Below are 16,750 nucleotides of genomic sequence, written 5' to 3'. Positions count from 1 at the left end.
GTTTTAGTTATTACATAGCATTAATGTTTCTATCTCATTACATCTAATTAATATGTCTTATTGTTGATTTAATATGCCTGAATTCAGCCGAATTAAAGAGCCACTTTAATGTGTCTTGTGGCCGCCAAATTTAATGATGTCTTAAATGGTGTCCAGCTGAATTTAATTGTCATTACATCATTTAATTTTCCTTGCTACTACTGAATTTAATGATGTCTTAAATGGTGTCCAGCTGAAGTTAATTGTGGCTGCCGAATTAAATATGTCTAGTTGACCCATTTTATGTTGTCTTAAATGTGAATTAATGGCTCAATTTAATGTGTGCAGGTACATGAACAACATTAAAAGAAGAATGCATGAACGGCATTCAAGGAAGCATGCATGTTGATTTATTGTGTTTCCAGACATCCTTTTTCGTACACAGCAAAGGACTCATGAAGGGCTGCTGATTCCTATTTCCTATGAGCCTTTTTCGTGGAGATCAATGGACATTAAGATGTGGTTAATTGAGCTGCTGTAAATGCCTTCCTCGGTTTCCCAATGCAATTAAAGTGCCGCCCATTCCATTTTTTCCCAAGTTGGCCAATGAGTTTTCCAAGCAAATTTAAAGACGTTGACACAAGTTGGACATCTTTTTCACATTTAAATGACCATTCGGCTGGGGCATTCACACATGAAGTCTGTTCAATTTCTTGTGTTCTCACCCAAAGGTTGTTGAATACTCCAACTTGATCATTTAAGTTCAGGACTCTCCAAAAATCAAAGCAGATAATTCAATCATTTTGGTCGAACCCAATTAAGGCCATTCAGCTCATTTTAGCTTCCTATTTGACCCCATTTAATTCAAACTGATTGGAAACAACAAGGGCCTTGTCTAATGGCGTTCCCAATTCAAGGAAGGCTCAAGGGAATTTCTTGGAATTTTCCAAGAAGCTTCAGCACATTTAATTGAACATTTGCTGCCTATTCAGCTCCTTAAGTGCCTATTAAGCTAGACATTTTAATTTAGCTATAAATTGTTGCTTTGTAATCATTTTGGGTTAGAAAATTATGCTATTCACTCTTTATGAATTATTCAGCAATTGAGAGTTTCTCAACTCCCTTTGTTTGTTTGTGACTCAATTGACTTATCAAGTTATTCTTGTGGCATCAATCTGATTCATTTGAACTTATCATCGTAACCCGGTGTGGCGTTCACTTGATACTTGTGGTTCCTATCTCCTCATAGATAACGGGTCAAGGTTCTATCATCTACTTCCATCTTAAGTGTTAATATAAGATTCGGGTCAATACTCATCTATAGTATTGGTTCTTTCTTCGACCTTGAGCCTTTCTTTTCCATCCAGATTTATCAACTTTTAAAATATCCTTATTTATTTGTTTTGCTAAAACCATCAACATATAAAAATTAACACATTTCAACTTCTTGTTTAAAGCCCATACTTAGCCGATTTCAACTCCAACTCCTAGTAGAACAATACTTCTCTATTTTATTATCGGGCACATAAATGACTCGACTCACATCACCGAGCCGGGTCGCATCAACTGAATTAGTAATTCTTGTAACATCTTATACCTGGCCCGGTTGCTGAGCTTGAATATTCGGATGCCACACTACCATATTACTATATACAAATACAAAATGGCTCATTATTAATGGAACAACCTCTATTTTAACATTTGCATAAGTTTTAAGTCAAGTATAATCCTAATTATGAGTGTTCATAGCCGAAACCACATTAGACATGAATTTCGATCTTTCTCCAACAACAACAATTTTCAACCTATAACTATTACTCAAAGTAATTTGCTTTGTCTCAAAATCTACCTTAGCCTTATGTTCAGTCAACCAATCCATACCAAGAATAACATAGAACGATAATTCCATAAGATCAACAGAGAAAACATGCCCTTGTATCATAAGGGGGCATTTACGATAAACTTTATTCACTACCACACTATCTCCAAAGGAACTAATAAAAGTCATAACCAAACCAATAGTCTCTACTGGAATCCCTAACTTACAAGTCAATTCACTCAAAATATAAGAATGCGTAGAACCAGAATCAACTAAAGAATAAGGGAGTGGACTTCAAAGTGAAAGTACCTAGGATGATATCAGTCGAATCCTGATCCTTCAGCTCCCTAACAACACAAACCCGATTTGGACCTCTAGACTCAACCTGTGAAGCAATAGTATGAGCAACAATTTGCTACCCAACCGATCTCCCATTACCTCTACCATGACCACGGCCTCTAGCAGGGTAGGAGCAGGTACCGAACTCTGAGTCTGTGAAACCTCAACTCTATTCAAGCAATCCCTAAGAAAATTTTCCTTCGAACCACACTTAAAACAACCAACTATAAACTTACGACGCTCAAAATATGCACAAAGTGACCATCTAGAACCACCCATCGAACCACCAGTACTAACCACACCACTACTCTGCTGCCTAGACTGCTCGATTGAGACCCACGTCTCGTACCCCTACTAGAACTATGACTATCTTGCCCTCTCTTAGGCACTCGACCAAGTAGAACATCAGAAGTCCTTTTACCAGATTCAATAACCATAGAACGAAGTGGCTGAACTAAAGTTTGCACAACTACTTCAGCTATCTCAACTAACTCATCAAACATCTCCACGTTCTGAGCTACATAATAAACTTGAATCTCACAATTAAGCCCAGATCGGAACCTCTTACAATGATCCCTCTTAGAAAGTACCATCTTGGGAGCGTACTAACTAAGTCACACAAACTCTGCCTCATAGTCAGCCATTGACAAATCACCCTGAACCAAATAAAAAAACTTACGTTTACGAGCCTCCATATACTACTTGCCCATAAAATTCCTCTTAAAAACCTCAAGAAAATATCCCCAAGTCAAACGATCAACAGTTGTACCTTTCCTAACAGTATTCCACCAAGTAGGGACATAGCACAATCCAACTTCTCCTCGTCGGAATAGGACATCTATTGAGGACCCTTTCAACTCCTTCCGACCAGTACTCAGCTACGGTCGGATCAGTACCTTTTACCTAGAAAACTCTTTACCACCCAACGTCTGAAAACGTTCAAGCGATAACCCTCAATTAAAAGGCACAGAATTGGCAGGTATAAGAGCAGGATTAGCACCTGCAATCTACTAAAACGCTTCAATCATAGCTTTCATTAGAGGGCCTACACCCTTATCAGGTATGTTCCCCCTATGAGGCGACACAGGAAGTGCAGAGGATGTACCATCCTCTTGAGCGCTAGCTCTCACATTAACATGTTTAGGAGGCATATCTAATAATCTAACACATAAACAAACAAGGAAAGGTGTGAGTGGCGTGGGAAATGGTCCAAGTCACGTTCCTGCAAACAAACTTTAGGTTTAAAGGCAATGTGTTCCCGTTCCTACCACACATGCAATTCACTCAAAGACCTTTTTGAAAAATTCATAAATTTTCAGACAATTCAAAGGATCAGAGAAAGTCGAACACATGGGTTGCGAAACCCCAATTCACACGATAATCACCTAGGTCCGAGTGTTAGTGAACCTAGACTCTGATACCACCAGATGTAACACCCTATACCCAGTCCAGTCACCGAGCCCAAATTTTAAGATGTCACACCACCGTCTCACATTATACAACTCATTATTAATGGAACATCCTCTATTTTAACATTTGCATAAGTTTTAAGTGAAGTATATCCCTAATTATCAATAAGAGTTGCTGCACACACTTTAATTAAGCATTTACTAACACTTGATTATGCATTAGAACAACTTAGCAAAGTTTCTAATACAAGCACGTAGGTATCGATACTAGCACATAGGTACCGGTATTTTCCTTACACTGTATCGATACTAATTGAAAAAATCGCTACCAAAAAAGCATTTTCTTTCTCGCCCAAAAATAAAACTCCAAAAATTAACGGTACCTTTCAAAAAGTACCAGTAATTTTACACCGAGTATCGATACTCGTGATATGGTATTGATACCAAAGTACTCTTCTAACTTCCTGCACATCGAAATATCTCAGAGGTATAGTTTTTACACACGAATATTGATACCACTACTCCATACCATAAAAACTTAGCATATTTAAGTATACCAACCATTCTAATACAAATCTATTCAACATGCATCCTTTACCCTATCAAATAAACGTCAAAACGACCATAATAATAGTCTCAAACATCGAAAATAAGTTCGCAAAATAATCACATATCATGATTCAAATCTCTAAATCCTAAGACTGTCTTTATTTCCTTAACCATAAAGAATTAATAGATACCTACAAAATAGCGAAAATTGACTTGCTTGTATCACCCCTCGGAAACCACACCAGTCACACCGAAATGCTACTAATCAACAATGGTTTAAAAGGAGTAGTTGAGCATAACAAGCTCAGTGAATACCCAGAATAACTACCATGCAAACATTTCATCAAACATTATCGAAACAACCATATAACATAATCTCAACAATCCCAACTTTAGTGTCCTATTTTACTTATCCATGCATAACTAATGGTCCATTTACATAGTCATCACATACATTTTCATACATACATCACAATACATACAATCACATTTAAAGATAATTTGGAACTTGAGCTATGAAACGTAAAAGTGGGCTCTACCACCACTTATCTGATACACGGATCTCCAACACACCAAATGACTCATAGAGTCAAATATATTCCAAAAAGTGAAGCATATAGCTAAAAATCTCCATCACACCAAACATGTCCCGTTGAATAGAGCTTAGCTCACATTCCCTTATCTCTCCAACATGTCCCAAGGTCTCAATGCCCAAATCATATAACACATATAGGTGAGTACTCAAAATCCTATGGCATGCCAACTACATCTAATAGTATCAAAGTTCACAAGGCCAAAATATCCATTATTAAACACACATATTACTTACCAGTTATCCGCTCACTATCACTACATATGTACACCATTAGCACAATATTATCACTGTCAATTAGCAAGTATGACATACCTACATATACACTTTCACAATAGTAATCATGAAGACATAACACATGTAATAGCATCTCATCTCAATCCACATATTCACAATAACATAAACACATATTTAACAAGTTAAACATGAGTACGAGAAAGCTTACACTCAAAATTTAGAGGATTTTAGGCTACAACTAAATTCCCAAAAAAAAACGCATTGAATCATATCAGCAAGCAGTTATTCTACACGCTCACCAGATACGCTTTCTTCAAAATGCCAAAAGCTCAGACTAGCCTTTCCTTACCTTGTAGAAGGTCCTAATAAATTCGAAGCTTCAACACAATAAACCATACAACAAAACAATCATCAATCAGCTAAGGACTCAACTTAAGCAATCAAATACATAAGCCTAAGCTAAGTTTTCATGTAACCGAAACCTTCAACATATCAAACTTGAATTCCAAATATCTCAATCTATACTCAATCATTTCACCTAAAATGAATTCCATTCATCTAATTATTCACCTACGGCTAATTCTCAACCTTTAAACTACACAAAACTACTCAATTCATGGTATCAAAATTTTCAACATGTTTTGTAGTTTCATAAAAAATCACTAAATCCTTAGAAATATTTAATGAAACTTAAATGTAAGTTTAGAAACCTTCTAATCATGTCAAAACTAATTGAAAAACACTTTGAAACCACATTTTTACCCAAAATCTCGAAATCCACCATTAACAACCTAATTTTCAGCTTTTATTTAAAACATATAATTTAATGGCTAAAAACTTTATTTTAAAGACTAAATAACATTAAAAACTAATGGAAAGATGAACAATTACCTTCGATGGAAGAAAAATGAAATTTTAACGCAAATCCAAAAACACTCACACGTGAGGAAGATGAAATCAATGAGATTTTTGGGGTGTTTTCTTGAAATATTGTGAAGATTAATGACTTGGTGATGATAGGAATCAAAACGGTGAAGATTTAACAAAGAAAATCGAAGATGAGAGGTTGGAAGAGCAAGGGATGGCACAAACTAGCAAATGAGAAGAGTTAACATGAAATTTGTAGGTGAAGGATGATTTTAGGTTATATTTTTAAAATTTGGTAAAACTTCATTATAAACACACAGGATTTTGACCTTTTTAAAAATCAGTCCTTATTTCAAAATTGAAAGCCTTATTAGTATTTTTTCAAAAATTGATTTAATTTTCAAAATGCCATAGACATATACATTTTCGAATACCATGCTAACGAAATTCTTGAGCTCACTAGAGCTAAAATCCCTAAAATAACCTCGTAACTTCTAGGCCCTATTTTGGGGGTGTTACAATTCCACTATCTTTAGTCTTCAATACAACAAGTGAATCAAGTCCTATATTCCTCTAAGTATTACAATCTCACTTTTTTACCCTAAAGACTAGAATACTCACCTGTAAATTCTCCCCCTGAGAATTTAGGTTGTAAACACAAATTTTTTCTCTCAAATACACTTACAAAATATCTTCCTCTATGAAAAATAAAATGCTCTATATGCCCTGTTCATAAACCTATGCAAGTATTTCAATAAATAAAATTCTTCGAGACTTGCTAACATACTAGAGATAAATTACAATCCAACCTCTTAATAATAGCAATCATAAAATAGAAAAATACAATATACTAATAAAGATGCAAATTAGACTATAAGAGGTTCCCTCTACAATGGAATCTTCAGTGCGAGCCCAATCCATTCTCCACAATCCAAGGGATTTAACTACTTGATCCAGACCAATCTAATATTCCAAGGAAAGTTGCTTTAAGAGGATTGATCTTGATCTGTCATAATTCGATATGGTAAATTGAGTTATTTTGACACTTAAAGAGCTTTTAATTAAGTGTCTTTATCTAGTCTCTATTTAATTTCCATTTTGTTAGTTAAACTATGTATTTAAAGTGTGCTTTGTGACCAATTAGGTAAATATTGCCTATTGAGCTCTAACGATTATTTGTAGCTTGTGTAGAGGTGACTTGGGAAAAACTATAAAGGAACACTGAGGCTACCATTAATGTTGTGACACCATATCAGTGAAGTCGCGACATTGAATCTAACCAACCACCTGAGAATGAATTCCGAGCAACAACAACACTGGAGGTTGACTGTTACCAAAGTCGCAACACTGAAGGTTGGAAGTCACAACACCAAATGTTCAAGTCGTGACATTGAAGACAATCATCGAGGCTGAAGGATCTCAACAATTATGGAGCAAACTTGTGACACCCAAGTTGGCATAGATATGTAGGAGCAGATTGTGTTAAAAGTCATGACACTAGATCTTTGGTGACCCAACAATGAGGCTTAATAGGTCAAAATTTAAAGGGGGTTTTCAGTCAACACATGCTCAAATGGCTGTGTGAATTGAGGGCATACTAGTCTAATTTAGGTTAACTTTAAAAACAGTATAAATAATAGTTTAAAACAAGTTTTAAGGGTTCTCTTGGCTGATAGTTAGTTTTTAGGTTTTACAAATATTTCTCTACAATTTTACACTTCTCGTTTCTCTAGTTAATTTCTGCACTTTTAAATAAAATAGAATATTGTTACTTTTCTTTTCGCTTCATCAAAAGTTCCCAAGCGGATTATCAAACGAGGAATTTGCATTCTCTCAATCACAATTAACAAAACGAGGATTTTAACAATTCAAAACTAAGAAATCCTAAACTCTTAATTTTAAATTTATTTGGTTGCTTGAATGAATTGGAATTTAAGTTGTTTTTTTTATTAGAATGAATAGGAGCTAAATTCACTGGGAAATTAATTAATTGAAGTGTAAGCAATTAACATAAGGTTTAGAGATTAAATTAAATGATTATACTAAATTGAATAGAAAACGAAACAAAAAATTGACAACTCTAGGTAAAAATTTAGATAAGGATGACTGAGAGGAGACCTTTACGAGTAGAAAATTCAATTTTCCTTTTTAGTTGAGTTAGGTCAAAAGATAAGCTGGACTAAATTGAAAAATTGGTAAAATTATAGGTTGAAAGGTATTAATTGATCCAATTAGGTGATTATTTGTTGAATTTGTTAATCCAATTACAACTTTGTTTTAATAAATTTATCAATTCCCATTTTCTTGTCTCGATTAATCTAATTACAAATTTTGATATCTTTGATTAGGTCCTTATAGTTAGCTAGTGCTCAATTATTATTTTATTATTTGTCATAATATAATTATTAGATAAGTAGCTTTTTACACTTCATATTTTGCACACTGTTCTCTATTAAATTCAAAATTATCACATACCTCTTTTGGGTTCAATTCTGGGAATAGTTCGAAAGATATTCCATTGTATGTCTTTATAAATATTATAACTAGGCCTGTTACACTTGTAGGACACCACATTTTTATATCTGTTTGTAAATTCTTCTGCCTTAGTGCATGCACACCGAGGTGTTATCAAGTCTTAAGAGTTGGGCTTCCATATATCTCATAATACCAACACCATTTAAAGCCTAAATATTTTGTTTTAATAAATTGCCAACATAAAGTAGCATCCTGTTGCAATGATGATTGAAGTGGCCACATCCAATTGCCACTTAGCTAGCCACTAAAAAACTTGACTCAATAAAGACAATTTATTATTGGAATCAAAGAATTTTGTTAATGAAGCTATGCATAGATTGTAGAAAATGATTGATTGCCACTATTAGAAATTATTTTTGAAGTTACCTGCTTGAGAGAAAAGTTTAAAGAGGAGAAATTGAAAGGGATAAATATAAATGCCAGGCAATAAATTTCTTCTTGAGTTTTAAGGAGATGAGATGAAAGAAATATTTCTTTAGTAGGGATGGGATTTGATATCAAGCGGGTGTAAAAAGGTGGAACCATGGTTGTATTTAAACTATATGAAATTCATATCTATTGGAATAATGATGTTAAAAGACCCTCCTCTCACTTAAAATATAACAACTTTTCAAAACATTATTGATCTTTTGCGAGCGGTAGTATCGGTGGAAGAAACACTCATGAAGGTTATAGTTATAGTTAGATGCCTGTGAGGATTTTCAATAATAATAAAGTATAACAATATTTAATTACTTTATATATGGTTTTCTTTGTAAAATATTTATATACGAGAATTAGGGGTGATCGTTGGATTGAATCAAATCAAATCAAATGAAAAAAATTTGGGTTAATTGAGTTGACGAATCTTATTTATCATCCTAACTTGATCTGAAATTTTCTCGAATAGAGTTGAGTGAGATGAAATTCAAATCGAATCGAATATTTTTTTCGAGTTAAATTAAAAAATGACTTTGGGTTCTTGTAGTCACTGTCACCCACCGTAATCAAATTTGTTATTAACTTTCATCCCCTCATAATTTATTAATTAATCTTTTATATACTGGGTTAGCTTATTTGCTTTCTTAGTTCCTTCAATTATCTTGATTCTTGTCACCATGTACTTTGAAATTAAAAATATATTAAATGTAAAAATTGTGGGTTTTAATAAAAGTTATTTTAAAGATAAAATGTTAAATTGATACCAACAGAAAATTTTAACACGAATATTTTATGACATCATCAATCATTCAATTTTAACAGAAATTGATAAAGATCCACATGATTAAACAATTCAATAATATAAATAGTAAAAATGTTAAATTTAATTCAATAATATAAATAGTAGACATAAATTCGAAAAAAAAGTATTTAGGGTATAAGAGGAAGTAAAAGTTAAGAAAATCAAAAGGAAAAAAATTTTTGGGGTTTGGGGAAAGTAAAGGGAAAAAGTTTAGGGGGTTTTGGAGAAGTAAATTTTTTGAGGGAGAAGCAAAAGTTTCAAGGGATAAGTAAAAGGAAAAAAAATTTTGAGGTATAGGGGGAAGTAAAATTTTTGGGGAGAAAGTAAAGGTTTGATGGGGGTGGGGGGAAATGAAGTAAAAGAGTTTGATATTTAGTTTATTCGAATTCAAAAATTTAACTCGATTCGAACTCAAAATTCAAAAAAATCTAGTTGATTTGATTAACTCAATTAATTCGATTCGAATAATTAGAAATTCGAACTTTTTTTATTTTTTCGAGTCGAATCAAATTTAGCTCACCCCTAACGAGAATTATGATTTATCAAATGTACATAAATTATCTATTTTGTTATTTAATATGAAATTATATCTTTCTATAATTCAACAATTTTTATGTATTATTATTTATTATTAAGTATTTTAGTTGGTCAATAAATTATAAATAAATCTTATATGTATATCCTAGATATAAATTAAATTATTACATTTGCATGTATTATTATTTTATGTTATTATTGCTATTTAAAATTGTGATGAATTAATTATTTTAATAGATAATATTTTTAATCCTTACAATTATAGTATTTTTACTTTGCCATAACGGAAAATTAACTCCTAACATTTATCTTCTTTTTTTCATTTTGGCGCTAATTCCTTTTTATTTAGTTAAATTACCTTTCGTAGATAAAAAATAGTTGAATTGTTATGTTAGATATATTTTAAATACTCATTGGATGATATATTTTATAATTTATAATTGGGTAAATTCACTAACAATCACTCAATTTTGGGGTAGCTGACAAAACAGTCACTCTGGCTTCAATTCAGTTACTCAACTTTCGAAAAATTACAAAACAATCACTAACGTTATTGAAAAGTGACAAATCAGTCACTCATTTACTTTCTTTGTCACTGGCTTAACGGGGACACTGACGTGGCCAGGTAACTAACTAATGTAGCCAGTTAACTTGCCACGGTGGACTAGACAAAGTTGAGTGATTATTTTTTTCATCCTTCTTTTCCCTTTTTTTAATAAATAACTCAATATTTTTAACTATTGCGTAAATGGCCCAATATGTTTATGCTTTTTCTTCTCCACCTCAACAATCTTTGTTTCGGTAAAAACCCCCAAATTGCTTAGTTCGACGGATGTATGTTTCAAAAATTTGATCTCAATATGCCTAAGAGAGGTAGCATAGTCAAAAGTGTAACCTCCCAAACCCGGCCTAGACGTTAAGGCTAGATTGAGAAGGCTACATTAGCCACCGAAATGGCTAAGCTAACTTACGTTACCTTTGAAGACATTAAATAAACTCATTTTAGAGAAAAATTGTAGTTGTACTTTTGTGTTAGTTTAAAACATTCATTCATTAGGTCAACTGCACTTAAGATTGATTTTATTGTTAATAGTGTTGTTTTAGCAAAAACCACTTGTTTGTCGCTCATCTTTGTAAAAACTCGATGTTAAACTAATACGGTGAAAAAAACCATTTTTTCAACTCATTTTGGAAACCTAGCTGTCTTATCAATTTGTTTTTCAAAAAATGGTTCCTTTGCAATGTAACGGGAATTAGCGATCAATGTCAAATTTTACTTAAGCCAGATATCATGTGTTTTCTAGTTTTATGCCTGAGAAATCCATGCATACAAAAACATCCAAATGAAAAGTTACCAAGCCACAAACCAGGAATAATTAAAAATTAAAAACCAAAACCAATAGAGACTGATTAATACTTATTAAAAGTAGTCTGGGGTCCAAGGTGATTCTTCGTATGCCGGGTCCAGTCCTAGTTTTGAGGTTTACCTGAAAAGTTAAACACTATGGGGGGTGAGCTTATGAAAGCTCAGTGTAAGACGAACGATTATTTAAATAGGCATAAATATCGAATACAGTGAAACATATTATCATTAACAGAAGAACATAGAACCATCATTGGAATTTTATTACATAGTCATTAATGAATCGATGTCAACCGGTGTATAAGCATGACCATCATTCATTCGATTAACAATCATTAATTTCGATACCATTCAATACAACACAATACAATACGTAGCATAAATCAATAACATTCGAGTATGTAGAGCATGATGAAATGCAAAAAGGTTCCTACCCAAACCATCCGCTACACACCATGAGTTCCCCATAACCCATCTGTCAAAATCCAATGAATGGGAGCATATCTCGAAGTGGTAAAACCACCGAATAACAATAATGCAGTAAAACTGCTGAATAACAAATAATGCGATATAATTGCCGATCCCCTCGGTACTCTAAATGTAGTACACTGACTACAAATAAATGGAGACTTAATATACTGTCAGTATTCCACAAAACTCTTCTGTCAATCAAAAAATATCTAATCCCAAGGCACAAGCAATATGCCATACAATCTCATACATACAATAATTGTAACACCCCAAACCCGGCGTAGACGTTATGGTCGAATCTGGCGATGTCACATGGAAAAGGATTTGAAGACAAGATTGTCGAGTTTAAAAACCGTTACAGTAAGTTAGCTTTTATTTAATTCGAAAAAAAAACTAGTTGATTTGCTTTAAAACTTGTCTCTTAGCGGAAGCTTTTGTAACCAATTAATTTAGGGAAAATCGTTTCTATTTACAAAAAACCATAGTTTTTAGAAAAAAAAATTGTGTTTTGTGGAGTTGCAGTTTTAAAAAAATCCATAAAAAATAGTATAAAGTCCCAAATTTAAAGCCAATCAGTCCATAGTTCAGAAGATACATCAAAAACCCCAAATAAGTAATAAATTCTAGGCATTAAAAAAATAGTTTAAAATTTATGTGTGGCCACTATCGAGTCCTTCGCTGCACTGACCCGTCAAGTTTGGGGATTACCTGTATAGATTAAACAGAGAAAATGTGAGTTTTTACAACCTGTATAGATTAAACAGAGAAAATGTGAGTTTTTACAAACTCATTGTGTAATCCCCACAGAAAACATGCATACAGATAATCAACATAATTCAATTAGATACAATCTGGGGCCTTAGCCCGATCAAATACAGTCTTAGAAATACATTAGGGCCTTAGCCCATATTAGATACAGAATGCAGATACAGTAAATCAGAAGACTACCCACCAGCCTCTACACACCATGTGGGGATTAAATCACCCACCCATCCCTACACACCATGTTGTACCGAAATGCAGCACATAATCAGATGGTTGCAGCTGAGCTGCCACATAACAAGCTTAATAGCCTTTCAAACACTTCCTCCAAATATAATCAACCCACCCCAATGCAATGCAACATACAAAATATGCCATGCCATTATGCAATTAATAGTACATACATTTAGATATCATAAGTCATGCTCGGTATAGAAATCAGACAGACAGATCACACATAAAGTGGTCTAAGTAAAGCTTACCAACCCTATAGTAGGTCCACAGTCAACTTGGGCGACCAGTGCAAGCTTATAGAACATTTTAGAAAAATGGTCTCACACGCCCATGTGGTCCACTCAGCCTAAATTGGGCTTCACCACGTGATCCATTTTTAATGTAACTCGTGCTAGTTAGTTATTCATATATGTTTTCACTATTTCCTTATATGTTCCTTCAAAGCTGTCTACTTGAGTCACTGTTACTAAATTATTTATATCTTGAGCTACAGAATTCTGAATTAAGATCTGCTTAATGTTTTTGAAACTTGACTTAAATAAATTTCTACCATAAAATTTTCAGAATTTTTGGTTCAGCCAATAAGTACAGTAAAATCTTCAAACTTACCCTTGTTCTGCTGTCTAACAGCTTTATCCCTTCTTTGCTAAAAATAAATTATCTCTTCGTACAAATTTTGGATGATGTTTCCATTTGTTTCTAGTGAAAATAGACTCATTAACAATTTAAACATATAAATTTTAAACCCTAATTATGTTTGTCCAATTTTTGACGATTTTCAAAAGTCAGAATAGGGGAACCCGAATTCATTCTGATCTTGTCTCACAAAGTTTATTATACCTCACGATTTACAATTCTATTACTTACACCGTTTCTTCTATGAGAAACTAGACTTAACAAGATTTAATTCTATATTTTTTTCATCCTCTAATTCGATTTCCACAATTTACGGTGATTTTTCAAAGTTATCCTACTACTACTGTCCAAACAACAAGCAATTTCGGTTTTTCGCCAAATCCTTTTTTTTTTCTGCGTTCGGGTACACACCTGGTTTTGTTTATTATAAAATAGTCCTCGAGCACTCCAAAGCCTATAATCAAGATACTTAACATCAAGTTAATGGATTTACAAGCAAATTGACAACCAAGAAAGAACAGAAACCCAACTTACCACCAACGATAACCCTTTGTTTAACTATTGTTAAGACAAGAACACTGAATTCACCAGTCCGAGCCTCCCCCTACGCCCAAATTGCAGAGAAAAAAATACCACTTAAGCCGCTAAGAGATTCATGATAGAAACGAAGAGAAACACATACCGAAACTAAGCGAGCACTAACCGCATGCGAAAACAAAGAAAAAAATGGATTAGGGAAAAATCAAGAAGAAGAAAAAAGAAGAGAAAAATAGAAAGACTAAAAGAATTTCGGCAAAAAGAGAGGGAGAAGAATAGACGGTAGAATTTTTTTAGAAAAGAGAGTCAAAAATTCGATTATAGGAAAAAAATCCCGATAACCCCAAAAATCCCTTAATCTTCTCCCCTAATTCCCACTACTCAGAATCCCCCTTTTACACAACTCTATCCCAAAATCTGAGCGAAAAAAACAATATCATTGCCTGCATAGGGATTCGAACACAAGACCTCCACCATAATAACACACCATTTAACCACTAGACCAGCAGGCCCATTCTAATGTAATTTACCTAACAATCAAATAAAAGCATACTGAATAAGAGTAAGGCATAATTCATTCAAAATACCAAAATTTGCCCAAGCGAAGGCTCGAACTTGGGACCTCCCAAACACTCCCAGAACATACAACCACTAAAGCTGACAGATATTTGTGTCATATTTTCTCAATAATGAAATTAAAAATTTTGGGGCGTTACAACTCTAACCCCTTAAAATAAAATTTTGTCCTCGAAATTTTACCTGATTAGAACAGATGAGGATATTGCTGACACATCGCATCCTCAGGCTCCCACGTGGCCTCTTCATTGCTATGATTACGCCACAGAACCTTCACTAAGGGAATAGACTTTTTTCGAAGGACCTTTACATCATGCTCCTGAATCTAAACTGGCTCCTCCTCGAAGGTCAAGTTTGGCCTAACCTCAATCTCCTAAACAGAAACAACATGCATGGGATCAGATCGGTAGTGCCTCAACATCGAAACGTGAAAAACATCATGAATGCAGTCCAACTCTGGAGGTAACTCCAATTGATAAGTGATGGACGTGAAAAACACGTTTTAGAATTCGGTAAGGTCCAATAAATCGATGGCTCAGCTTGCCCTTATGACTGAACCTTAGAACCTTCTTTCGTGGCAAGACCTTGAGAAAAACTAAGTCCCCCACAGAATACTCGATCTCACGCCTCTTCAAATTCGTATGCGATTATGCCTATCAGAAGCCGTTTTCAAATGATCCTGAATCAATCTAACCTTATCCTCTATCTCAGAGACCAACTCAGGACCCAAAACATGTCGCTCGCCCAACTCAGTCCAACATAAAGGAGTGGGACACTTACGACCGTACAGTGCCTCGTAAGATGCCATCTGGATGCTAGACTAGAAGCTATTATTGTAGGCAAACTCCACTAACGGCAAGTACTCCTCCCAACTGCCTCGAAAATCAGTAACACAACTCATCAACATGTCTTCCAGTATCTAAATCACCCTCTCCAACTGACCATCTGTCTGAGGATGGAAAGCAGTACTGAAGTCTAATCTTGAACCCAGAGCCTCATAAAGCTTCTTCTAAAATTAAGACATGACACGAGGATCCCGATCAGAAATGATCGAGCCAAGTGCCCTATGCAGTCTCACTATTTCTGATATGTAGAGCTTAGCTAATTTCTAAAGAGAAAAGTCTGTCCTTACTGGGATGAAGTGAGCAAACTCGGTCAGTCGATCCTCGATGACCCAGATAGAATCCTTCTTTGTGGGTGTTAGAGGCAACCCACTAACGAAGTCCATCGTTTCTCGCTCCTATTTCCATAACGGTATCTTAACCGACTGCAGTAAACCTGAAGGTAACTGATGCTCAGCCTTAACCTGTTGATAAGTCAAACAGCGAGCAACGAAGTCGGTAACCTCACGCTTCAACCTTGGCCACCAGTACGATTCTTGAAGATCTAGGTACATCTTGTTCCCGTCGGGATGCATAGTATAGGGACTACCATGCGCCTCTCTCATAATCGACTGCCTTAAATCCTCATCGTTTGGTACACAAATCCGACCGTGAAAATAATGTACCCCATCACTGTTTATCCCAAAATCAGTAGTGCCACCATTCTCAACCTGACAAAAATGCAACCTGAGAGACTTATCCCCCAACTGTTTACCTCGAATCTGTTCAATCCATGTCGATTTGACCTGAAGTTCAGCCAACAGACTTCCATAATCGAATAGGCTAAGTCGAGCGAACATCACTCTCAGATAGGTCATATCCCTACGGCTTAATGCATCGGCCACCACATTGGCCTTGTCGGGATGGTACTCAATGGTTCAATCATTATCCTTAAGCAGCTTAACCCATCTACGCTGCCTAAGATTTAACTCCTTCTGAGTGAGGAGATACTTGAGGCTCTTATGATTAGTGTAGATAATACACTTCTCACCGTATAGATAATGCCTCAAGATTTTAATGCAAAGACTATGGGGACCAACTCCAAATCATGTGTCAGGTAGTTCGCCTCGTGTGTCTTAAGCTGACGAGATGCATATGCAACCACCTTACCATCCTGCATCAACACACATCCTAAATCGACATGTGATACGTCACTATAAACCATGGACCCCTTTTCAGGTTCAGGCTGTACCAAAATAAGAGCC

The 16,750-nt window shown here is 34.7% G+C and overlaps 1 protein-coding gene across 1 annotated transcript; it reads right to left on the bottom strand.

The window, feature by feature from the left end:
* Positions 1 to 15,904: 15,904 nt before the first annotated feature.
* On the bottom strand, positions 15,905 to 16,363 carry LOC128034768 (uncharacterized). Its single transcript, XM_052623610.1, has one exon. It carries the CDS (start codon positions 16,361 to 16,363, stop codon positions 15,905 to 15,907), a length of 459 nt encoding a protein of 152 aa, XP_052479570.1.
* Positions 16,364 to 16,750: the final 387 nt, after the last annotated feature.

The sequence above is a fragment of the Gossypium raimondii genome, chromosome 11 (assembly GCF_025698545.1).
Source record: "Gossypium raimondii isolate GPD5lz chromosome 11, ASM2569854v1, whole genome shotgun sequence".
Lineage (NCBI taxonomy): Eukaryota > Viridiplantae > Streptophyta > Magnoliopsida > Malvales > Malvaceae > Gossypium > Gossypium raimondii.
The sequence above is the reverse complement of the archived record's forward strand: the minus strand, read 5'-3'. Positions and strand labels throughout refer to the sequence as shown.

Excerpts from the sequence above, each read along its gene's own strand:
- LOC128034768 (XM_052623610.1), bottom strand. The coding sequence starts at position 16,363 with ATGACCTATCTGAGAGTGATGTTCGCTCGACTTAGCCTATTCGATTAT.